Below are 27405 nucleotides of genomic sequence, written 5' to 3' on the forward strand. Positions count from 1 at the left end.
TTGAGTTTGATATGATTACAGTTTGTAATCCAGTTTGAGATGACCTGAAGGCAATTGTAGATTTAGAACTATAGTTCTGATAAAGAAGCTGGGACTAAATATAAAGATCTGAGAGTTATTTGCATTTTACTGATTGTTAAACCTATGGAAGTGGATGAAATCAACAGTATGAAAGGAAGAGAAAGGAACACAGCACAGAACTTTGAGGGACACCACTATTAGTGGACATAACATGCAGATGTTAGGTGTGACCCAACAAAGGGGATGAAGAACAAGTGGTCAGACAGATAGGAGGAAATCCAGAAAGTGTCACAAAAATTGGAGGAAAGAATATCCAAGAAGAAATAGTGATCAACAGTTGCAAATGCTACAAGAGGTTAAGAAAAATGATGATTGAGAACAAGCATTAAGGACTGATCGTTAGTAACATCAGAATGGGCAGTTTCAGTGGAATGATGAAGTTGGAAGCCAAATTGCAGGGAGTTTAGATGAGAGTGAGAAATAGAAGTAGCTGATGTAGTGAGTGAGGGGAGAGAATGTGGAGACATCTACTGTAAGGGCATACCTTCCTGAACTGAAAATACCAAAAGACAGTTGTTGTGAAAAAGAGGGGTACTGGAAAGAACAATTGATTTTGATCCATCAAGCTGTGTGACCTTGGAAAAGTTATGTACCCTCTCTTAGTCTCAGTTTCTTCATCTTCAGAACGAAGATGATAGTAGCATCTACTTTACAGTATTGTTGTGAGGGCCATATGAAATAACATGTAAAGCATTTTGCAAAACTTAAAGTGCTCAATGAATGCTAGCTGTCATCATCATCATCATCATCATCATAATCATTATCATTGCAAACCAAAATCCTTCCATACCTTCTCAACCTCTGTGATTATTTTACCTGTTACTCTCCATGGCTGCCTTTCTGTTGTGCCTCTAACGTTTTGTGTGCACTATTAGATTTGACTGTCACTTAATCTCGATGGGTGGCCAGCCCACCTCCTTTCTCTTGTCATATATGTCCTTGATGATATCATTTTTCATGCCATGTCTAACCTACAAGTCATTATTGCTAGCATGCTTCAGACTACAAACACCCACCATCTATCTGCAATAAGGAAAAGACTTTACAAACCATAAAATGCTCTATATAATTGTGACTTATTTTACCATTTTGAAAAGATAGATTGGAGGTTCTTGTTCTATAACATTAGGATGTGAAATCTGATGGAACAAGAAGAACTAGTAGTTGAACGCCTCAAGAATTCTGCAAAAAGAATACTTGGATGATATCCTTCTCATTGAATAAGAGAGAGGGTACCCAGACAAGAAGTACCTGATAGCCAGCTAGGGTATGCATAATTTCTGTTTGTATTAATCTTCCATGCCTGAGTCCTGTATATTCATCAAGTTACTTTCTGTTCCTAACTTAGCCTTAACCTTAACCTAAATCTTAACCTTAACCTAGTATGCCTCCCAACGTCAGAGAATATATTGAGGCTGACTGTTCTTTTGTTCTCTTGTCTGATATAGATTTTTAAATTGGCTCTGTGGTGTCCATTTCCTGTCCCATTTGAAAAGCTTGGGCTAATTTTCCAAGTCCTTATCCCTGATTATTAAGGTTTTAGACCTGCAGGACATAGAGACCAAATCTTTTATGCATCTAGTGTTAAAGCAGCCCTAGGCAAAGAGGCTAAGAAGCTAGCAAAATAAAGTTAACACCAATTTAATATTAGTTTTCTTACCTCACTCATTTGACAATGGATACTTCTTACTTCAGTCATCCTTGTGGATAGCTGTTGGTGGAAATAGATTGAAATCCTTCATATCATACCTGAGTGGTGGTTCTGTTTCTCTTTCTTCCACTCTTTTCCTCTTTCTCTTTCCTCCTCTTTCCATTCCTCTCTTTCTCCCCCTTTCCCCCTTTTCTCAATTCTCTTTTCCTTCCTTTGTCTCCCTCTGTCCTCCCCTTCATCTATAACTTGTTACTTTAGGGGTTTGTAAGGTAGCAAAACTTTTGGTGAAAACGTTCTCAGAATTTAGTTATGCTAAGACATTAAATATTTTGTCAGTGATCCTTCACTAAAAGCCTTTCCATGAGGGTAGGACATGTAGGAATTCATATGTCCCTGGCTTAGTCTTTCATAAACTCAGGTCATCACCATATCTAAAGAGGAAACGTGTGATATAACAGATGCTTGTTGATTGAAAGTCCTATTATCCTAGTAAGACTTTAACGAAGGATAAAGTAAAAGTAATGTCTTTACATTGTTTTCCTCTGCCAAATTGAGCAAGATAAGCAGTGTCCAAATATTTATAATCATATGGGAAAATCTTATATGTATATTTCTTTTCATTCTTAGGGGGGAAAAACATGTCTGTAGACTCCCAAGTTGCAAAATTGGGTGACTTAAAAATATGGCAGTGCTCTCAATAGTTCAAATAACTGATTAGCCTTTAAATGAAGTTTTTCAATAGCATCAATTTATGTTTGATCTTTCTGCTAGAAAGTCTTTTGAAAGAGTTCAGAATATAGCATCCAGGAGTTAATCTCCTTTTTAAGAAAACAATGGGCTAGAAGTTAACAGCAGTATATCCTTATTCTAGTTCTGCCTGTACCCACTACTTGGCACTCCTAAACTGAGAAACTTAGAATAAATAATCGCTAAGGTTCATTTAATTCTCCATTTCTATGAATCTGCCCAGACCCTTATTGACAAATCATATCCCTTACTGAACTCCAATTCAATTAAAAAAATTTATTCAGTAATAAGCATTGTGGGTGATACAGAATTTACGTATGACATGGTTCCTATCTTTATGGATCTTGCATGTGGAATAAGAAATTGATTAGCTGTGCAACCTTGAATAAATCACTTAAGGGCTGTCTGCCTCAGTTTCCTCATATGTAAAATGGAGATAATAATAGCACTTACCTCTCAGTGTACCATGCAAACGTCAAAACACCATATAAATGCTTGTTGTTATTGTTGTTGTTGTTAATAATGATAAGTTAACCCTTATTGGAATATATAGATATAGATAGATAGATATATGTGTGTGTGTGTGTATATATACATGTATGTACATGTATCTGAGCCCTAATTCAATTGAGCTTTCTTTTAAGCTTCTCAACTCCTGCTCTGCATAATTTAACATGCTAGGTGCTAGGGAAAAGGGTTTAGTTAGAGCATGGTCCCTGGCCTCTTAGACATTATGATGTGATACGGAATAGGGGAAGGAGGAGGATGCTAATAATTAGTATTTACATATTGTTTCAAAATTTCCAAAGCACTTTACAAATATCTTGTTTTATTCTCACAACAAACCTGGGAGGTAAGTGTTATTATCATCCTTGCCTTACAGATGAAGAAAAGATTTGCCTGTGGTCACACAGCTTGTAAGTGTCTGAAATGGGATTTAAACTCTCAGGTCTTCATGGTTGAAAGCCTAGCTCTCTATACATTGTACCTTCTAGCTTCCTTTAATGACATTTCCTATATGTTCATTGTTTTGTGACAGGGAGAAAGATATTGGGGTGGCTACATATATTGAAGTGAATTTTATCAGATTTTGTTTAATGTAAACTTCAAATTATTATCTTACCCTACATTAAAATGCATCCTTTTAGTGTATAGTGTCTCAAAAAGTTCAGTGAAGTTAACAGCAGAATTTTTTCTTTTAATAGATGAGGGAATGAAAAAGCACTAAGAGCTGCCAATAAAATTTTTAAAAAGACAGTCTTTGCCCTGAAAAAGCTTACTTTCTACTAAGAGAGTCAATATATAGTTTCCAGGAAATGTTATTTTGGTCATTAAAACTGTGTTTCTGGGGCAGCTAGGTGGCTCAGTGAGTAGAGCAGTGGCCCTGGAGTCAGGAGGACCTGAGTTCAAATCCGGCCTCAGATACTTGACACATGTACTAGCTGTGTGACCTTGGGCAAGTCAACCCCAATTGCCCTGCCAAAAAGCAAAAAACAAAAACAAAAACTGTGTTTCTGTCATGAATCAACGAGGAGGAGGGGACAGTGAATGTGTCTGCTTAATCCAATTTCATCACCTTAAAGTTCAAAATTAAGGCAGTCGAGAGAGCAGAGTTAGGTCCAAAGTCAGGGCTTAGAAGCTAACAGTCTTTCAAAAATTAATGACTGACTGGTGTAGGTGTGACTCTGGGAAGAGGGCCAAGGGTAGGAGTGAAACTGAAGTAAATTTAGGATTTGGAGTTAGGCTAGAGCCACTACCTAAACTTGTTTGAATAGTGAACAGAGTGTGAATCATCAGGGTTCTGTCTTATTTTATTTCTCTACCTTGTGTCATACATTCATATGAACCCAGGTTCCTGTGGTGTACTGATGTGACTAGGTGGCTCCATGAATGGAGTCGGGATGAATTGAGTTCAAATCCCACCTCAGACACTTACTAGCAGTGTGACCCTGGGAATTCATATAACTTCTTTTTGAATCACCTTGTCAAGAATTACCTTGTCAAGGATGGGAATAATAATAATAGCACTTACCTGACAGGGTCGATGTAAGAACCCAGAAGCAAAGGAATTGAGAAGTAGAATCAAGGAATATTCTAAGAGTTTGGCTGTAAAGAGGAGTGGTGCTATGAAGCAGGTGAAGGTTTCTGAAAAATGGAGGCTTGGGAATATTTATAGGCAGCAGGGAAGGGGCAAGTCAATAGGGAGGGAAAGAATATTAGAAGGAGGAAATAATTGTGGGGCCAAGTTGCTGGAAGAGAAGATGGGAAACAGGATTAAACATCAGTAGAGAGGACTTGGCCTTGGGGAGAAGGAAGGCAATCTCTTAATCCCAGGATGAAGCCCTGGAGAAGCAGCTAATACAGTGCTGGACCTGGAGTCAGGAACGCCTGAGTTCACATGTAGCCTAAGACTAGTGTATTAAACTAGTGTCACTAGCTTTGTGATACTGGAATAGTCACTTAACTACTGTCTGCCTGTTTCCTCAACTCGAAAATGAGGATCATAATAGCACTTACCTCATAGGATTGTTGTGAAGATCAGCAGAGATATCTGATCTGTAGAGCACTTAGTACAGGGCTTCGCACATAGGCACTTTAAAATTTATATTTTTTTCCTTCCTTTCCTTCCTTCCCTAGAGATGAGAAATGATGATGAAGCGTTCTTAGATATAGAATGGAACAGAAAAAGAAACAGAGCAGATAGTCTATATTTTTACAAGGTCCTCTGCTGAGTGTGGGCAGAGGGGATGATACAGGAAGACTGAGAAAAGGAATGACCAATTAGGGAAGAGTAAAAAGATTACTTTGAAGCAAAGAAGGCTTAGTTGAAATTAGAAAACAGAAATGTGTAGTGGAGCCAACCTTTACCTGAGAAAAAGTAAAAGAGACAAATGCCTGTTGACATCCCACTAGGTCCTTGGATTTTGCCCCTCGAATGCTGAACTCTGATAGGTGAGCTTTCATTTTATCTTGACCATACCAGCACTCAGATCTTAATTGTTTCCAAACCATATCCTTACCCTGCTCCTTCCCCCACCTCCTAACTCCCATTTGTGTTTCCTTTTTCCTAGCCACCATTAAAATAAAACAAGCAAACAAACAAAACTCTTGGAGACAATGTACTGCTCTGGTTACTTATATTTGTATATCTCTCATTGCTGATCATGGTGCCTGGCACATGGCAATAAATAAAAGTTTAATAAATGCTTTATCAACCATCCATTTTTTTTCATGGTAGGGGTAATTAAGGGATGGAGAGGTTGCAAAACATGGGACAGGTGTGGAACTCATTCTAAAATAAGAGCCATAGTAAACCAGAACTGGCTAATTATAAGATCAAAATTCTGAAGAAAATATCATCAGAACAGGAGTGATGGCCTGGGAGAATCATGAAGGGATAGAGGGATCAGAAGTCCTTTTGAGGAAGGGAATGACTTTGTCTCCCCTATCCCTTAAAAAAAAAAAACACAACTCAAACTTTGTAGATTCTATCTTCCACTCATCATTGTCCTAATTTTCATTTTTTTCTTCCATTTTCAAACAAGAATCCACCTTCTTTTCCTCCCACCTCCCCATTCCCCTTCCCCGAAAAAAAGAAAAAACAAAGCCCTTTTAACAACTATCCATACTCAAGCAAAGCACATTTCCACATAGGTTAGGCATAAAAATTGTGTCTCAGTCTGCATCTTGAGTTCATCCTCCCTCTGTCAAGAAATTTTAACATGCTTCATTATGTGTCCTCTGGAATCATACTTATTCATCATGTTCTTTGCCTTTCAAAGTGATTTGTCCTTAAACTTTTGTTACTCTATAAATTCTTCTCCTGGTTCTACTCATCTCACTCTGTATCAGTTCATACAAGTCTTCGAAGGTTTCTCTGAAACTGTCCTTTCATCACTTTTATAGCACAAAAGTATCCATCACATTCATGTGCCATAACTGGTTTAGCCATTTGCCAACTAATGAGTGCTCTCTCAGTTTCCAGTTCTTTGACACCACAAAGAGCTGCTTTAAGTATTTTTTGTACATATGGGGCCTTTTCCTCTTTCTTCGATCTTTTTGGGTTGGAAACCTGGTAGTAATATCTTGGTCAAAGCCTATACATAATTTAATAGCTTTGGGGACATAATTTCTATCACTTTCCAGAATGGCTGAAGCAGTTCACAGCTTCATCAATAGTATATTAATGTGCCTCTAGCATTTGTTGTTTTCCGTTTTTGTCACTGCTTCCATTCGGATGGCTATGATGTGATATCCTAGAGTTGTCTTGATTTGTGTTTGTCTAATAGTGATTTAGAGCAGTTTTCTTGAGGTTCTTGAAAGCTTTGATTTTTTTTCCCTCTGAAAACTGCCCGTTCATATCCTTGAGCATTTATCAATTGGTGAATAGAGTTCTTATGAATTCAGATGAGTTCCATATATAGCTTAGGAATGCCTCATTCTTTTCCAAACTATAAACTCCTAGAAAAAGCTATTTTTACTTTTCACCTCTTCCTTCTTGTCATTTACTTCTCAATCCTCTGCAACATGGCTTCCTACCTCATCATTGTACTGAAACTACTCCCTCCAGAATTACCAATTGCAACATCTTACAGTCTCACACTCTCTCTCTCTCTCTCTCTCTTTCTCTCTCTCTCTCTCTCTCTCCCTCTCTCCCTCCCTCCCTCCCTCTCTCTCCCTCCCTCCCTGGAGCTCTATCCCTCCCTCTCTCTTCTCCACCCCCTCCCATCCCCCATTCATTTGCACAACCATCCTCTCTTCCTGGATATCCTTTTTTCTGGGCTTCCATTACATTGCTGTCTGTCTCCTAGGTTTCCTCTTCCTAGCTGCCTTAACAATTCCTTCTTAGTCTCCTTTGCTGTATTATCATCCATATCCCACCCCCTAAATGTGAGCATACTCCAAGGTTCTGTTCCCCATCCACATCTTTTACTTGCTGTCACTTGGTGACTTCATCCATTTCCATACATTTTAATTATCAACTCTGTGTAGATGACTCCCAGATCTATCTATTCTCCCAGTCTGTTTACTGAGTTCTTGTCCCCATATCACCAACTGCCTGTTGAACCTTTCAAAATGGATATATGATGTTCTTAAGGATATCCTTTCTCTAATTTTGGGTGTCAGTGATCTATGTCTTGTATTGGTACAAAGACTCCTGGTTCTGCAAACAAATCTGCTTGGCTCAAACATTTGTTTGATACTTCTTTGTTGGCATCTTGTTGGTTGAATTTATGTATGTCACCCACGAAGGGCCTTTTGATTACACTCTTAGATCTTAGCTATTTCTTAGACTCCTTCCTTTGTGGTTAACACATGGTGAACCACTTCCGGTTATGTTTGACAGATCAGTGCTGTGTACCTATTAGCTACCTTTATTCTTGCTCAGTGAAAAGATCATATCTGCTTGTTGTATAAATATTTCTGTAGGTTTTTTATTTGTTTAGGTGCTCTTAGAACACCCATTTCATACTCTTAGAGTGGGGGAATAAGGAAGTAATGATCTTTCTACAGCTACTGTAGGGGCTTTGTGTTTTATAAATGTTGTATGGTTTATTATTAGGAGATTTTCCAAATCAGTTATGTTTTATTATATAAATGTACATTTTCATTATTGTTATTGTTAGTAGTGTGTCCCAGGGAATGGGGAGAATGAAAAATTAAGGCAAAAAGAGTCAAGGTTAGGAATCAGATCAAAGAATCAAGTCAGAACTCAAAGAATTGGTTGAAAGTAATGGTTAATTGCTTTCATAAGGTCTTTACTGCCTGCAGTCTTGGCACCAAGGCAACTATTTGGAGTCTGACAAGTATGTGTAGGTATGTGTTTGGAAAACACAGGTGACTTTAATATTCCAACTCTTCCCACACTTCTACATGGATGCAAGGCCTCAATGCTCACAAAATCTCAGAGGCCATCTTTTCCAAAACATCGTACAACATGACTGGGCCAGATTCATGCAGCCTTCATGCCATTGTAAGGAATTTCTTGGAGGCTGGGTGGTAAATAGGGAGACTTTTAAAAAAACACTTGCCTTTCAGTGCCTAGGGTAGAAATTATGTAGAAAACAAATGAGGGGAGCTACCATATCAGCTGCTCTAGGTTGAATAGAAGTGGGATGACTATGAACATGGTAGGTAGAAGAAATTGATTTGAAGCTTTCCTGAAGCTCAACTCAAAATGTCACAGGGTGACGATGGATCTGTAAAGAAATGACTATCTCATTATTATTATTGATATTGTTTGTTTTTATGTCTTATTCCTTTCCATATATGTTCCCTAGCACCACTATTATGCAGGGGAGTCATCTTTTGTAATAAAGTATAGAAAGGGAGGGCAGTAATTCAGCAAAAGCAATCAACATATTCTCTGTGTCTCACAATATGTACAATCTTTGGGGTAAAATACTTGATTTTCATTCTTTTGATAATGTGCATTTATAAAGCCAGTGTCTCTCAAAGCAAAAAAAGAGATCAGTTGTATATATTTTTTTAAAATTTATTTATTTAATATATTTCGTTTTCAGCATTGATTTTCACAAGAGTTTGAATTACAAATTTTCTCCCCATTTCTACCCTCCTGCCCACTCCAAGATGGCCTATATTCTGGTTGCCCTGTTCCCCAGTCAGCCCTCCCTGCTGTCACCCCACTCCTCTCCCATCCCCTTTTCCCTTCCTTTCTTGTAGGGCAAGATAAATTTTTATGCCCTATTGCCTGTGTATCTTATTTTCTAGTTGCATGCAAAAACTTTTTTTTTTGTTTTTGAACATCTGTTTTTAAAACTTTGAGTTCCAAATTCTCTACTCTCTTCCCTTCCCACCCACCCTCCCTAAGAAGTCAAGTAATTCAACATAGGCCACATGTATATCATTATGTATAACCCTTCCACAATACTCATGTTGTGAAAGACTAACTATATTTTGCCCTTCCCAACCCATCCCCCTTTATTGAATTTTCTCCCTTGACCCTGTCCCCTTTCAAAAGTGTTTGTTTTTGATTACCTCCACCCCCATCTGTCCTCCCCTCCATCATCCCCCCCCTTTTTTTTTAATCTTCTTCCCTCTTCTTTCCTGTGGGGTAAGATACCCAATTGAGTATGTATGGTATTCCCTCCTCAGGTCAAATCTGATGAGAGCAAGATTCACTCATTCTTCCCTCACCTGCCCTCTCCCCTCCTCCCACAGAACTGCTTCCTCTTGCCACCTTTATGCGAGATACCATTCTATCTCTCCCTATCTCCTGCTCTCGATATATTCCTCTCTTGTCCCTTAATTTTATTTTATTTCTTTTAGATATCTTCCCTTCATCTTCAACTCACCCTGTGTCTGCTGTCTCTCTCTCTCTATAAATATATACACATACATATATACATACATACACATTCACTTATATATATGTACATAAACATATATATGTGTGTGTGTGTGTGTGTATATGTATATATATATATATATACATATATATATATATATATATATATATATATATATATGCATATTCCCTTCAGTTACCCTAATACTGAGGTCTCATGAATCATACACATCATCTTTCCATGTAGGAATGTAAACAAAACGGTTCAATTTTAGTAAGTCCCTTGCAATTTCTTTTTCTTGTTCTTTTTCTTGGTTACCTTTTCATGCTTCTCTTGATTCTTGTGTTTGAAAGTCAAATTTTCTATTCGGCTCTGGTCTTTTCACTGAGAAAGCTTGAAAGTCCTCTATTTTATTGAAACTCCATATTTTGCCTTGGAGCATGATACTCAGTTTTGCTGGGTAGGTGATTCTTGGTTTTAATCCTAGCTCCATTGACCTCTGGAATATCATATTCCAAGCCCTTCGATCTCTTAATGTAGAAGCTGCCAGATCTTGGGTTATTCTGATTGTGTTTCCACAATACTCAAATTGTTTCTTTCTGGCTGCTTGCAGTATTTTCTCCTTGATCTGGGAGCTCTGAAATTTGGTGACAATATTCCTAGGAGATTTCTTTTTGGGATCTGTTTGAGGAGGCGATTGATGGATTCTTTTAATTTCTATTTTGCCCTGTGGCTCTAGAATGTCAAGGCAGTTCTCCTTGATAATTTCTTGAAAGATGATATCTAGGCTCTTTTTTTGATCATGGCTTTCAGGTAGTCCAATAATTTTTAAATTATCTCTCCTGGATCTATTTTCTAGGTTAGTGGTTTCTCCAATGAGATATTTCACATTGTCTTCCATTTTTTCATTCCTTTGGTTCTGTTTTATAATATCTTGATTTCTCATCAAGTCACTAGCTTCCACTTGCTCCAATCTCATTTTTAAGGTAGTATTTTCTTCAGTGGTCTTTTGGACCTCCTTTTCCATTTGTCTAATTCTGCCTTTCAAGGCATTCTTCTCCTCATTGGCTTTTTGGAGCTCTTTTACCATTTGAGTTAGTCTATTTGTTAAGGTGTTGTTTTCTTCAGTATATTTTTCAGTATTTTTTTGGGTCTCCTTTAGCAAGTCATTGACTTGTTTTTCATGGTTTTCTTGCATCCTTCTCATTTCTCTTCCCAATTTTTCCTCTACTTCTCTAACCTGCTTCTCCAAATCCTTTTTGAGCTCTTCCATGGCCTGAGACCAGTTCATGTTTTTCTTGGAGGCTTTTGTTGTAGGCTCTTTGACTTTGTTAACTTCTTCTGTCTATATGTTTTGGTCTTCTTTGTCACCAAAGACAGAATCCAAAGTCTGAGACTGAATCTGGGCGCGTTTTCGCTGCCTGGCCGTATTCCCAGCCAACTAACTTGACCCTTGAGTTTTTCAGCGGGGTATGACTGCTTGTGGAGTTAAGAGAACTATGTTCCATGCTTGGGGAGTTGCGCCAGCTCTGCCACACCAGCAGAACCCCCAACCCAGACTGGACTTAGATCTTCAGCAGGCTCTTCACTCCTGCTCTGATCTGCCACTTAATTCCTCCCACCAGGTGGGCCTGGGGCCGAAGCAACTGCAGCTGTAGTTCTGTAGCTGCCCCACCTCCTCTGCCCCCTGGGCGGTAGCCAAACCAGGAACTCCTTCCACTCTCGAAGCTTTTCCCACTAACCTTCTCTGTTGTCTTTGGTGTTTGTGGGTTGAGAAGTCTGGTAACTGCTGCAGTTCACTGATTCGGGGCGCTAGGGCACACTCCACCTGGCTACTGGTCTGGTTGGTCCACACTGGTCACGCTGGGCTCTGCTCTGTTCCCAGCTCTGTGCGGGATAGACCTCACCCAGAGTCCATCCCGGCTGTCCTGGGCTAGAGCCCTGCTTCCCTCTGCAGTTTTGTGGGTTCTGCAGTTCTAGAATTGGTTCAGAGCCATTTTTTATAGGTTTTTGGAGGGACTCGGCGGACAGCTCACGCTAGTCCCTGCTTTCCAGCCGCCCGATAGTAGTTGTATATTAAGGCATGATTATAGTCCTAAACTGGCTACCTCTCTTCAAACCTCATCCCCTACTCCCTGATTCCCACCTGCAACAACTGAACTCAACTAATGTCCCACTTTATAGCTACCCAACCCTTTCCCTGTCCTCTCTAGATTGTTTGCTCCATAAGTAACAACCTAGCTTTCATCTTTTCCTTTTTTGCTCCCCAAACCTTCTTGCACTCTGATAGCACAGTTTCCCTAGCCACTCTTTCCAGAAGTGGTTGTGCTTTTACTCATATATCCCAGAATCATTGGACATGGTAGGAGAGCTAGGAAGTCCTTCCCCATTGCCACTCCAAGTTCTCCCTTTACCACTATCATTCCATAATCTACCCTCCTTTGAAGTTCATTCAGTGCATATTAATCAAATGAGATAATATTTGTCAAGTAGTTAGCATATTGGCTGGCACAGTAGGTGCTATATAAATGCTTATTTCCTCCCCCCACCTCTTCCCTCCCAGTCAGGCTTCTGGTTACTAATTTCTAATGACCTCCAGGACATTTTTCTTCCTTCTTCAACAAGCTCAGCTTTTGGTTTACAGTCATTCTCTATTCCCCAATTCCAATTCCTGCCCTCATACAAGGACACTTCTATATTACACACACACACACACACACACACACACGCACGCATGCGTGCACATGTGTGTGTGCGTGTGTAAGAGAGAGAGAGAGAGAGAGAGAGAGAGTTCTCTCAAATACCCTAAGCTCCCAATTCTTCAACTTGCTCATTTCCCATGACCTACTCATCTATTCCACTTTAGTTCCACACAGAGATGGTCATACCCTTAATCATCCCATCACCCACAAACACTCTACTTCCTTGTTTATGAGCTCTGTAATTTCCTTATCTGATCGCAGTCTGTTATAATTTTACCTCTCCTGCCTTGCCACCTGAAACAGTAAGGCAATAATAAAAATGTAGATGATAATTGTCAAAACGCCTATGTAGTTTTGTATTGCAAAGTATACAAGACTCTCTACATAGAAGGTAGAAGAAGCAAACCATTTATTCAGACACCAGAGAACCATATCCTACAAGCCATTTATCCAGTCTATCACAGCAGTAAAACATTGCACACACAATATCACAACCTGGAAACTCGCCATCCCACAACCTCTCTGACCCCCTGCTGGGGTCTTCACCAAAACAAACTCACAGTACAGTTAAGTCAACCTGTTCAGTTCTAACAGTCACAAGGGCGGCCATTAGCAGCCATAACATCTTTCTCTCTCTCTGTCTCTCTGTCTCTCTCTCTCTCTCTCTCTCTCTCTCTCTCTCTCCATTTTCTATGTCATAACTTCCTTTTCTTGTCAGGAAGCTCCTCCCACCACATACGTCCTAGGCTTTCTGTGATGTAAGCAGGTCACATGGTCCGTTAATGGGTAGGAAAGATCTTCAAATCAAAATTGCTAATACACCACCCCAAACGTTCTTCATTCTCACCGCGACCTCCAATCCCTTGACTCCTTAGTTTTTTCTTAGGCCATCATGCATCACTAACTACACTCTTCCCCCTTCCTCTTATTGACTTTGTGTTGTCCTCTTCTCTTGAATCCCTTGCTCTGTTGTCCTTTGGTAATCTTGCCTTGCCAACCCTCATCCTTAGATTATTCCAGCCATCCTTGGCCTTTGCTACTACTCATGTGCTGCCAAATGAAGCTGGAGAAAACCATGAAACCATGCCAATTTGATCCACAACTTTGCACAAGTTTCTGTTAGATGATCTCATCTGGGCCCTCACTGTAGTATGGCTCTACTTTTATACTTCCTAAATGATTCACTACCCCACTTACCACACAGCCTTTTCTAAGCCTTTTTAGCCCTCTTCCTGGCTCCCCTACCTCCTTCATCTTCTCAGCTGAAAATCTTGCAACCTATTTCCCTGAAAAAAATTGAGGTCATTTGCTGAGAACTCCCTCTTCTCCTTTCCTCCTTATCTCATATCACACAGATGCCTTTCACTACTATCTCCTTTCACCCCTGTCTCACATAATGAGTTGGCCCTTTTGCAAGGCAAACACCCGTTCAGTTCTATCGTCTCCAGCAGATTGACTCTTCTCTCATCTCTTACTAATTTTTAGTCTCTCCTTTTCTACTAGCTGCTTCCCTACTGCCTATAAACATCCTCAAAACTCCTCATTTGATCTATCTACTGTCCTCCCCATTATCATTTTGTATCTCCTTATTCTCCAGCACTTTGCCCCCATTATCTGCCCCCATCCTCTTCCATCCACCAGCTCCTATCCTGCTACCTACCTTTCACCTCAAAAAATTTTGCTTGATCCTGCTATGTCATCCTAAATTTTGCTTGATCCTGCTATGTCATCCTATCTCTGTCCTCCTCAGCTAACCTTGAGAAGCCTGTCTATAAAAGGTACCTCCACTTCCTTTCATGAACTCTCTGTAATCTTGTTTCCAGATTTATCATTCAAATGAAATTGATCTCTCCAGAATTACTAGTGATCTCTTAGTTGCCTAATGGCCATTTCTCAATCCTCATTCTTCTTAACCTCCCTGTAGCTTTCGACAGTGTTCATCACCCTCTTCTCCTTAATATTCTTTATGAGACACTCCTCTCTCCTAGTTCTCCTCCTGCTTATCTGACTACTCCCTCAGTCTCCTTTGCTGAACTTTGAATCATATCAATCTTTCATTGATGACACTGGGGGGCATACCTACAGTTAACTGTTGATGTTCATCAAGGCTCTGTCAAGAGTCATCTTCTCACTCTGTACTATTTCATTTAGTGATTTCATTAGTTCCCATGTATTCAATGATCATCTCTATGCAAATGATTTTTAGATCTATTTTTTCCAACCCTAACCTCTCTGTTGACCTGTAGTCTCACATCTCCTATTGTCTAACTGTCATGAACTGGACATCCAATAGACATCTTAAATTTAATATGTCTAGAACTGAATTCATTTTTTCCCCCAAACCTTTCTCCCTAACTTGTCTTTTGCTTTCAATGGTACCATCATCCTCCCAATCACCCATGCTGGCAATCTAGGTGTCACCCTAAACTAGGAATGGGGAACCTGTGGCCTCAAGACCACAGGTTCCCACCCCTGCCCTAAACCTTATATTTATAATTTGCTGCCAAATAGTACTGCTTTTACCTTCATAACATGTCTTGTATAATCTCTCCTGCCTTCTGTCTTCTAACACTGCCACCACCCTGGTGCAAGCCCTCATTACCTCTTGCCTGGTCTATTGAAATAGCATGCCGTTTGGTCTGCCTGCCACAGGTCTGTCCCCCATTACAGTCTATTCTCTACTCAACCATCAAATTGATCTTCCTAAAACACATTTCTGACCACATCACCACCTTCCTCATTCAACTCTACTGGCTCTCAGTTAGCTTTAGGATTAAACAAAATCCTCTGGTTTTTAATGACCCTTCATAACCTTTATAAGCTCCCTTGCTACTTTTCTAATCTTCTCATATCTTACTCTCCCTCACACTCACTACAATCCAGTGACATTTGCCTTTTTGATATTCCCTAAAAAAGATTCTCCATCACCTAACTCTAAGCATTTTTCCTGGCTGTTGCCTTGCATAGAATGCTCTCTCTCTCATCTCTACTTCCTGGTTTCCCTGGCTTCTTTCATGATTCAGCTAATGTCCTACCTTCTGCCTTTTCCCAGTCGTCCATAATGGAAGTTCCTTCCCTCTTGGATTAGCCTCAGTTTTTCCTATATTTATCTTGCTTGTGCATATTTATTTGCATATTGACTTCTCCACTAAACTGGGAGCTTTTTGAGAACAGAAATCATGTATTTGTCTTTCTTTCTATCCGCAGTACTTAGCACAGTACTTGGCACATAATTGCTGCTGACTAAATGTTTGCTGACTGACATTAAAACAGTACAGCTCAATTTAACAGGGTTGTTAGATTTTTAAGAATAGGTTAAGATTGCATTTACAAGACAATGTCACTTTACTTTGCTATTGGTGATAAGGGGCATGATACTCATTTTTATTGACATTTTACCTAAATTTCTGTTTTTGTTTCAGAGAAATAGTGGAGCATATGGTCCAGCACTTTAAAACACAGATCTTTGGGGATCGTAAACCAGTATTTGATGGAAGAAAAAACCTCTATACAGCAATGCCTCTTCCCATTGGGAGGGATAAAGTAAGTTTTCTTAAAAGTGAGTTTTGAATAAATTGTTAAAGGGCATTATGAAATCAGTCAATAAGCATTTATTTATTAAGTCCCTACTATGTGCCAGTACTGTACTAAGCACTGGGAATACAAAAAGAAGCAAAAGATAGTCCTTCTCCTTAAGAAGATCATGAAATGAAAATATACTTTGAAGTAGGGGTAGATTTACTGTTAATATTGTCAATATAATAGTATGATTCTCCTATCTATATTTTATGTTAATGATGTTAATAAATTTTCTTTGGTTTTTATACTTTAAAAAAATTCCTAGGTCCTTGATGGACTTACACACACATTTATATTGTTATATATTGTTCCTCATCCCATTCTGTGTTAAACCCATGAAATATTCCAACTGTAGGTGTCAACACTAGTATGTTCTGATATGGTCCTGTTTTGTACTTGAGTTAGCTTCTTTAAGACAAGGCTTGGTCTTGTTTGCAGGAGGTGAGTAACTTTGTTTCATTAATCCTCTGGAGTCATGATTGCTTGTTGCATTGTTCAGAGTTGCTAAGACTTTCAAAGTTGTCTTTACAGCATCTTTGTTATTATATAAATTGTTCTGCTTCTCCTCACTTAGCATCAGTTAATGCAATTCTTCCTAGGTTTCTCTGAAACCATCCCCTTCATTTCTTTCATTACAACAAAAATATATATACTTTTTTTTAAAAGAAAAAAAGCAGTGATGTACAATACAAAATATCATAGTTATTCTCTAAGACCCAATAAGAGGGGGTGGGATGGAAGGAAAAGGAAATTTCAGATTTCATAACAACAGCAACAACAATAATAGCTAATATTTACATAGTACTTACTATGTGCCAGGCACTGTTATCTCATTTGATCCTTATACCATTCCTGGGATTTAGGTACTAGTATTGGCCTCATTTTACACATGAGGAAACTGAGGCAAAAAAAAACCACATGAAGTGACATGCCAATAGTCACATAGATCATAAGTATCTATGGTTAGATTTGAACTCAAGTCTTCCTGTGTCCATGCCTGTATTCTATCCACTGTATCACATAGGTTTAAAAAAACTTTAGAGTTGAGTACTGTGTCTTGTTGGAGCCTGGTGGCCTATCTCTCTCAGCTATATCTGAGACAGTGTGGGAGTGGATGTGTGGGAGCTCTTCCCAGATCTTCCTTTTGAGGAGGGCATCCAGGGCATTCACCTAATTGTTTTCCAACCAGTTGTTCTCTCTTAGACTCCATAATCAACACCTTCTTAGATCATTTCCTAAAACTTCATGCCCCTGCACCAGTTACCCTCTCCCCCTCCCTTTTCAGTTTCTTCCTAGGTGTTGTCTTCCCCCATCTGATTATAAACTCCTTGAAGGCAGGGCTTGAGGCCTTAGCACTGTGCCTGGCCCTAGCAGGTACTTAATAAATGTTTATTGACTCTGGTTCTTGTTGACTTTATCTCATCTTATTAAAGAGAAGCTTTTAAAAACTATAAACTAACTGCTGTCAAGTCAACACGCATTTATTCAGCACCTACTGTGTACCAGGCACTGTGATAAATGCTGGGATACAAAGAAAAGCACAAAACAGTTCCTGCTCTCAAGAAACTTGCAGTCTGATGGTATATAAAATGTGAGTAGCTATCTCTAGGCTGATGGGGAAGCATAGTCCATCTCTGTAGACCTGGTACTATCTTGAAAATACAGGTAAAAATTCCAGAGGAGGCTGCAAGAGGCCCACAATATATTTCCAGACTATATGGAAAGCACTTTATTATAAAGAACAATTCAGATATAAGATATTTCTGTTATTATTCATTTTTTGAGGGGGGACAGTGTAGACAATCTTGACTGGGGATTATAATTGGTTCCCAGTACCCACAGACATGTGGTTACTAGGGCACAGGACGACTAGGAGCCCTAGAATTGGTGCATTGGCAAGGGTAGTAATAATGTACTTGACTTGGAGTTAATTCCAAGTAGCATTCTAAGTATTATACTCAATGACTGTTCAGTATCACTCTTACTGTATTTACTTGCATTAGCTCTTAATATGATTACTTTCTAACCTTCAAACTGCTACAGAGAGTAGTATTTCCTTTTTTTTCTTGGGAGTTTACAGTGAAGAATAGACATGACAGCCTGTGTATCTGAGAGAGTAGGTTGTTTCATATGCATAAAGTCAAACAAAATACGTCCTGGTGAAAAAAATAGATTAGTGTTTCGCAGGTGGGTTATGAGTTTGGATGGTAGGGGTGGAGATTTTGACTATGAATATAGAAAATATGTTAGCATAACTGTGTTGGGGATCCTTGAAGAGTTTGGCTTTTGTTTCCTTTGATTAATTCAGTGTATTTCATTGAGTCTTACTAGGTGCTAAGCCCCAGGCCCAAATCCCTATTAGGTGCTAAACCTATGTGGGTGTGGATTGGTAACTAAGGTGGGGTTCCAGGTGGGGCTAACTAAGGGAGGCCTGATTAGATCTTTGCTCCCAAGTTTGCCCCTAACCCCTAATTACTAGGTGCTAAGCCTATGTGGGTGTAAAGCTCCCAGGGTCCTAAGGAGAGGTGCTCACTCCAGAGCCAATCATAGGAGCCTAAGTTCTGGTCGCTCAGATGACGTTTGACGTCTGAAACTGTATAAAAAAAGGGAAGACAGAGCCATTTGCTCAGGGCTCCCACTCTTGGTGGTGTGCCAATGTGGAGACTCCAGGCAGCTATAGTTAAGAGCCCTCCAGCTTGCCCAGATGTCCGGACTTGGTTTTCTTGGTAACTGTGAATTGTGTTTGGTTTGTTTGTAATTTGTTTGTATTTGCTCTGAAGTTCAGGGTGCTGGCTTTTTCCCCTGAACTAAGTGAGCAATAGTTGTATGCTGGATTAAACTAAGCTTGTTAACCCTTAACATTGCTTTCCTTAGTAAAGCAGATCAAAAGAACCTATGTTGGCAGCCTTCTTGTTGTTGTACTTGTGTTGGTTTTTCACCCCGACAGCAGCTGCTAGCCATATTGTTGAAACAATAACTAATTAAAATTCCTAATTAATATTTATGCTACACAAAAACAAAACCTTTCTGTTTCATTTGAGCACTGATTGGCAAACAAATATATAGTATTCCTTTCTTTTACAGTATGCCACGTATTTGCATAAAATTCTTTTCCTTTGGATCAAAGTTTCTTCTGATGTATTGGGGGAATTTTTAGATGCCTTAATCATAGCATCATCCTGATAGAATCTTAGAAGGAAACAAGAAGGGGCTTCCCCAAAAGAATATCTAGGCCATTCCAATTTCTTCCCCTACCAAGTTTTATCTGCCTCAGCTCTTTGCTTGTTGTTCAGGAGGCTTCCTTGCATATTTTCTCTCTGGTTCCTTGAAGTTAGCTAATTGACAGCAGTTGCAGGAGTATCTTATCAACCATTATCTATATCCAATGGGGAGCTGCCATCAAGGGCATGTGTGGATTATGATTGTCCTTTTTTTTTTTAACTAGTGTGATGTGAACATTTGGATTTGAACAAATAATGAAGTAGGAGGTAATTTATAAAAGGCTTCTTCATTTTTTTAAAAAGACTTGTCAAGGATCTAACTGTAGTAGATACCTCCTGGTACCTAAAAACTCTATAAGCATTATATAGTGTTTCCCAACTTAGAGGAAACTTAAAAATTCTCTACTATGGACTACTCTGCCTTCTGTAGCCTTTAGTGTGGTGACTGCTGGCAGAGTCCAAGGGTTTTAAGTTTATAAGTTTTTAAAAGTCTAGTTTTTCAAATCAGTAACAATATGCTGTGTACTGATGGGTTACAGACTGACTACAGAGAAACTACTCTTGAAAGTGTGTGTGTGCATGCGTGTGTGTGTTAAACCTCAAATCCAGATCTTTCACCCAGTGAGTACATTTCTGTCAAATCTGTCTGTCCTGTCCCTGCTTAGCAACAGATTTTAGGGACTGTAAATCAGCTATCTTATAAAGGGTCCTTTATTTGGGGCCACTTAGACATCTGGTATCCAAAGATACAAGAAAATAACTTTTGATTGCTTCTAATACTTAGCATGGAGGTGTGTATCTTCAACTGTATCTTCTTTCTATCTTGATGTGGCACGTATGTTTCTTCTCAGATGTATACCACTCCTAAAATGACTCCATTTTAAAGATTAGAAATTTTAATTCTAGGGGCGGAGCCAAGATGGCAGTTGGAAAGCAGGGACTTGCCTAAGCTCTACCTCGGGTCCCTCCAAACACCTATAAAAATGGCTCTGAACAAATTCTAGAGCTGCAGAACCCACGAAATAGCAAAGGGAAGCAGGGCTCCAGCCCAGGACAGCCTGGATGGTCACTGGGAAGGGTCTATCGCCTGGAGCTGGGAGTGGAGCAGAGCAGAGCCCAGAGTGGGCAGCACAAGGACCAACCAGACTAGGAGCCAGGCAGAACAGGCCCTAGCACCCTGAATCAGTGACCTGTGGCAGTTAACAGACTTCTCAACCCACAAACACCAAAGACAACAGAGAAGGTTAGTGGGAAAAGCTGCTGGGACAGAGTGAAAGGAGTTCTCCATTGACTACCTCCCTGGGGGTGTGGCGGAGGTGGCACAGCTCCAGAACTACAGCTGCAGTTGCCTCTGGCCCCAGGCCCACCTGGTGGGAGGAATTAAGCAGCAGATTAGAAAGGGAGTGCAAAGCCTGCTTTGCCCTGCCTGATCTGGGCCACAATCCTGGTTGGTGGTTCTTGGGGTAGAAGGAGTGCTGGTGTGGCAGAGCTTGCTATGTAGAAGTAGCTCTGAAAATAGCAGCACAGCCCCTCAAGCTTGGGACAAAGTACTGTCTACTCTACAAGCAGTTGTACCCTGACAGAAAGCTCAGAGGTGAAGCAGTTGGCTGGGAACATGAACAGGCAGCGAAAATGGACTCAGATTCAGACTCAGACTTTGGAATCTCTTTTTTGGTGACAAAGAAGACCGAAACATACAGCCACAAGAAGTCAACAAAGTCAAAGGGCGTACATCAAAAGCCTCCAAGAAAAATATGAATTGGTCTCAGGCCATGGAAGAGCTCAAAAAGGATCTGGAAAACCAAGTAAGAGAAGTAGAGGGAAAATTGGGAAGAGAAATGAGAATGATATAAGAAAACCATGAAAAACAAGTCAATGACTTGCTAAAGGAGACCCAAAAAAATACTGAAGAAAATAACACCTTAAAAAATAGACTAAACCAAATGGCAAAGGAGCTCCAAAAAGCCAATAAGGAGAAGAATACCTTAAAAGGCATAATTAGTCAAATGGAAAAGGAGGTCCAAAAGACCACTGAAGAAAATACTACCTTAAAAATTAGATTGGAGCAAGTGGAAGCTAGTGACTTGATGAGAAATCAAGATATTATAAAACAAAACCAAAGGAATGAAAAATGGAAGACAATGTGAAATATCTCATTGGAAAAACCACTGACCTGGAAAATAGATCCAGAAGTGATAATTTTAAAATTACTGGACTACCTGAAAGCCATAATCAAAAAAAGAGCCTAGACATCATCTTTCAAGAAATTATCAAGGAGAACTGCCCTGATATTCTAGAACCAGAGGGTAAAATAGAAATGGAAGGACTCTACCAATCACGTCCTGAAAAAAGATCCCAAAAAGGAAACTCCTAGGAGTATTGTCACCAAATTCCAGAGTTCCCAGATCAAGGAGAAAATAATGCAAGCAGCCAGAAAGAAACAATTTGAATATTGTGTAAACACAATCAGGATAATCCAAGATCTAGCAGCTTCTACATTAAGGGACTGAAGGGCTTGGAATATGATATTCCAGAGGTCAGTGGAGCTAGGATTAAAACCAAGAATCACCTACCCAGTAAAACTGAGTATCATGCTCCAAGGCAAAATATGGATTTTCAATAAAATAGAGGACTTTCAAGCTTTCTCAGTGAAAAGACCAGAGCTGAATAGGAAATTTGACTTTCAAACACAAGAATCAAGAGAAACATGAAAAGGTAAACAAGAAAGAGAAATCATAAGGGAGTTACTAAAGTTGAACTGTTTTGTTTACATTCCTACATGGAAAGATGATGTAAAAATAAAATCAAATTAAGGGATGAGAGAGGAATATATTGAGAGAGGGAGAGAGAGAGTGGGGTAAATTATTTCACAAAAAAGTGGCAAGGAAAAGCAGTTCTGTAGGATGGAAAGAGAGGGCAGGTGAGGGGGAATGAGTGAATCTTGCTCTCATTGGATGTGACTTGAGGACGGAATAACATACACACTCAATTGTGTATCTTACCTCACAGGAAAGAAGGAAGGGGGGGATAATAGAAGGGAGGGCAGATATGGGGAGGAGGTAATCAAAAGCAAACACTTTTGAAAAGGGACAGGGTCAAGGGAGAAAATCAAATAAAGGGGCACAGGATAGGAGGGAACAAAATATAGTTAGTCTTTCACAACATGAATATTATGGAAGTGTCTTACATAATGATACATGTGTGGCTTATGTTGAATTCTGAGCCTTCTTAGGGATGGTGGGGTTGGGGGGGAAGAGGGGAGAGAATTTGGAACGCAAAGTTTTAAAAGCACATGTTCAAAAAAAAAAGGTTGGGAAGTAAGATATACAGGCAATGGGGCATAGAAATCTATCTTGCCCTACAAGAAAGTAAGGGAAAAGGGGATGGGGGGAGTGGGGTGGCAGAAGGGAGAGCCGACTGGGGAACGGGGCAATCAGAATATATTGGGGGGCAGGTAGAAATGGGGAGAAAATTTGTAATTAAATCTTGTGGAAATCAGTACTGAAAACTAAAAATATTAAATAAATAAGAAAAAAAATTTAAATAAAGAAATTTTAATTCTAGTCATGTTAGATCTGAAGTTTACAACCCTGAGTCCATCCTAAAGTGATCCTGAGTTAGATTTGAGGAGGGATGTCTTAGACTTGGATGGGGTAAAAGTGCCTCTGTGTTTTAATATAACTGATTTCCTTCATAGTCCTATGTATTTTGTGCATTAAATAAGTGTAAATGTATTCATTTATAGATTATATATGTGTATACAAACTTATGCAATAAAAAACTTTATTCTTGCATATCCATAGGTTTAACCAGGTGGCCCAAGGGGCCTTGTGGCACACACAAAAAGGCTAAATGGTTTTCAGATAAAAGGGGAATTGGGTTATTTTCTCTGCTATAGAAATTTAATTATAATCATGAACTTTTCTTACATTTTTCAATCCCAAAGCTAAATCCTATTTGCTACCATTGTTAATGATACTTAACAAGTTATAGAATTATATGATATGAATTAACTCATCCCTTCCTGTCTTCCTAACTTTCCTACTGCCATTGAGATTACCACCATCCTCCATTCACCCAAATTTGCAACCTAGGCATAATCAGCATCAACTCCTTACTTTCTCATCATCTTGTAGTATTCATTCTATTTTCAATTCCTGTCAGTTCTAACTTAGTAACTTCTCTTGTGGCAGCTAGATGGAACAGTGGATAAAATTTTGGACTTGGAGTCAAGAAGACCCAAGTTCAACTATGCCTCAGACATTTATTAGCTACATGCGCCTGGGCAAAATCCCCTAGACCCTGCTATCAGTCACCACATTAAGACTGTAGAAGGCAGAGTAGTCCTATCCTAAGTTTCCTCATCTGTAAAATGGGAAAATTAATAGCAACTACCTTACAGGATTGTTGTATTAAATGAGATAATATTTTTAAATGTGTTGCACATTTTAAAGATTATATACCTCCTAGCTCTTATTGTCATTGTTATGTCGTTCCCCTCCCCTTCTGTACTGACATTGCTTCTGCATATCCAGACTATTGCATTAGCCTTCTGGTTGGTCAAGGTGAGAAGACCAGGTGTCAGTTCTTACGAAATACCATAGTCTCAGGTCTTTCCCCACCCTCGTCTGCCCCACTCAGCTGTCAAATTGTTTCAGTCAAATGGATCTTTTCAAAACACAGGTCTAACCATGTCAAAACAATCCCCCAGCCCCATTCAGTCAACTCCATTTGCTCCCTATTACTTCCTGTTTGGCTTTTGAAGTCATTCATAACCTGTCCCCTTGCTACCTTTCCAGTCTTATATTTTACTCCCTTCCATTTACTCTTCTATCCAATGACACTGGTCTCCTTGTCATTTTTCCCTCCCATAAGATACTTCATCTCCCAGTTCTGGGCAACTTCACTATCTATCTTCCTTGTCTGAAATTTTCTCTCTCCCTCTTCCTCCTGACTTCTGTGTCTTCCTTTAAAACTCAGCTAAATGCTACCTTCTATAAGAAGCTATTCCCATTCTCCCCTGCTGCTGGGACCTTTCCTCTTATATTAGTTTCCATTACATTAAATATATTCTTTTTGTAAATGTTTTTTGCATGTTGTCTCCCTATTAAAATGTGAGCTCCTTGAGAGCAGGGGCTGTTTTTTGCCTTTCATATCCCCAGTGCTTAGCAGAGTTGCCTGTGTATTGGCACATAGTGGTTGTTGTCCTTCATTCTCGATGAGGACGGAAATGACAGCACTATGTTGGGGTCAAGGTACAGTGAGCCCAACTATAACAGATCAGACCGATACAAACTAGAAAGGCTCTACCACAGATCAGGTACAAATAGTCCATATGAATTTGTGGAGTGAGATGGCTGTAAATTTGTGCATCTCACATTTCTTTTGAGTTACTGCAATTCTACTTTGCCCATAGAGCACAGCACCTTCTTTGATATGGGCAAACCATGTTGGGCAGTCCTGTGCTTGTGTCTCTCATGTACCACAATCAATACTAAAGTTCTTCAGAGATACCTTGAGAGTATCCTTGTATAACTTCTTCTGACCTTCCTGTAACCTCTTGCCTTGTGTGAGTTCTCTATAAAAATAGTCTTTTAGACAAACATATATTTGACATTTGAACAATGTGGCCAGCCTATCAGAGTTGTACTCTCCACAGTAGAGTTTGAATGCTTGGCAGTTCAGCTTGAGAAAGGACCTCAGTGTCTGGTAACTTATCTTGCCAGGTGATCTTCAAACTCTTCCTAAGACAATTCAAATGGAAGCGATTCAGTTTCCTGGCATGGCGCTGGTATACTGTCCAAGTTTCACAAGCATACAGCAGTGAGGTCAGCACAGCAGCTCTGTAGACCTTCAGTTTAATAGGCAGTCTAATACCTCTTCTCTCCCACACTTTCCTTTGGAGCTTCCCAAACACCGAGCTAGCTCTGGCAATGCATGTGTCAACTTCATCATCTATGTGTATACATCCCTGGAAAGTATACTGCCAAGGTGAGTGAACTTATTCACAGCATTCAAAATTTCTCCATTTGTTTTAACTGATGGTTCCACATATGGATGGGATGGGGTGTGATGGTAACTGGTAGAGAACCTATGTTTTCTTGGTGTTAATTGTGAGGCCAAAATCAGTATAAGAAGCAGAGAATTGATGCCTCAGAGGCTGCATTGAGTACTCAGTCATCTGTGAACAAGAAATCATACACCAACTCTCCCTCTACTTTAATCTTGGCTTGTAGCCTTTTCAAGTTAAATAATTTATCATCAGTACATTAGCTGACCATTTCCATCCTCATTGAAGGCATCTGACAATATTGATGAAAATGTGCTAAAAAAAAGCATGGGAGTCCTGCTTCACTCCAGTAGCAACTGAGAAAGTGCAATCCATTATCCAGAATCCATGCAAGCATGCCATCATGGAACTGACATGGAATACTGGTGAACTTCTCTGGACAATCAAATTTTATCACTGTCTTCCACAAGACCTTATGATTAACAGTGTCAAAGGCCTTGGTCAGATTGAGGAATATTTTCTACAGACCTGTGTTCTGCTCTTGGCATTTCTCCTGCAGTTGCTGGGCAGCAGACACCATAGCAACTGTTTCTCAGACCTTTCTGAAGCCACATTGCCTCTTAGTTAGATGACCATCTTCCAGGTGAAGGATGAGCCTATCAAGGAGGACTCTGCCAAGAATCTTGCCAGCAGTGACTGAAGAGAGAAACCCCTGTTTCCCTTTCCCTTATAGAGATGGAAAATGGAAGCATCCTTGAACTCCTGGGAAAAACCTCTTGCCATATAACCTGGAAGACTTAAGTCAGCTTTTGTATGATCAAGGGATTTCTTGCCTTATAAGTTTCAACTAGAACTGAGTCAGCACCAAGCACTTTATCCACACAGGAAGAGCCTAATGATATTCAAAACTTCTTCAGTTGGAAATTTGGTTAGAGAGGGGTTGACTTCAACCTGAGGTATGTGGCCTTTGGCATCAACATTGATTGATGATGGTCATTTGAGAATACCATGGAAGTATTCAGCCCATCTCTCCAGGATCATGTCCTTATCACTAATCAAGGTGGCCCCATCAGCACTGAGTAGTTGAGATGTACCATAAGTCTTTGTCCCATAAATAGCCTTCAGGGCATCATAAAAGCACTTTGGATTGAGACTATTAGTGTAAAACTGAACTTCATCTGCCTTCTTACTAAGCCAAGAATTCAAGTGTTCTGGCCCAGATGAGTAAATGTGATGCTGTATGCCAAATCTCTGAAACCTCCCTACTCTTTTTCTTCTCCATGGTTGCCAACTGTGTGTTTGCTCAGTGTTCCCTCCATATTAGCAACAAACTGTTGACAGAGAAGCCCTCTAATCTGTTGACTTTACAGTGGTCGTTTTACCCTGGGGCCACCGCTTTTGTTGAAATTGAATGTTTAGGTTGGAGAGGATAAGATTGATTGGTCCAGCACTCCGCACTACACATTGCCTCTGTTATTCTTATATCCTATCTGTTTCTTCATACAATGACATAGCCTATTAGATGCCAACGTTTGCTGTGAGGGGCATCCACAAAGTTTTAATTGTGTTTTGGTAAATGGAAGACAGTACTGGTGATGAGAAGATCATGAGACGCTCAAGTTTTGAGTAGTAAGTGGCCATTGCTGTTGTTGTTTCTGACTCCATTTCTCCCAAGGACTCCCTGCCATGTCTAATAGTCTCTGCCTACTCTGACATTAAACTCCCCCAGAATTACAAGTTTGTCTTCTTTCAGCACATGGATGATGAGGGTCTCCAGGTCTTCATATAATTTTTCTTTGACCTGTCATGGTGGGAGCATATACAGTGATGATGGTCATGCACCACGTTCCTGCAAGTGACAATCACATTGTCATGAGACTGTCATTCAGTCTTTTTGGGAAGCATACAAGCTTGTTGACTAGATTAGTTTTGATTGCAAAACCTATGCCAGGTCATGGTGCTCCTCATCACTGTAGCCATTCCAGAAAAACGTGTATCCAGCTCCAACTTTGTAAGCTGGCCTTCATTTGCCAGCCTTGTTTAACTCAGGGCTGCTATTTGGATGCAATACCTTCTGAGTTCTCTTCTCTCCACAAGAGCTATC

The 27405-nt window shown here is 39.8% G+C and overlaps 1 protein-coding gene across 1 annotated transcript in view; it reads left to right on the forward strand.

The window, feature by feature from the left end:
* The window catches only part of AGO2 (argonaute RISC catalytic component 2), a 175557-nt gene that overhangs the window by 85317 nt on the left and 62835 nt on the right, over positions 1 to 27405 (forward strand). The window contains exon 3 of the mRNA XM_036763392.1: positions 15914 to 16034. Coding sequence (XP_036619287.1) covers positions 15914 to 16034 — 121 coding nt within the window. The remainder of the gene's footprint in view (positions 1 to 15913; positions 16035 to 27405) is intronic.

Source organism: Trichosurus vulpecula, chromosome 1 (genome assembly GCF_011100635.1).
Source record: "Trichosurus vulpecula isolate mTriVul1 chromosome 1, mTriVul1.pri, whole genome shotgun sequence".
Taxonomy (NCBI): Eukaryota; Metazoa; Chordata; class Mammalia; order Diprotodontia; family Phalangeridae; genus Trichosurus; species Trichosurus vulpecula.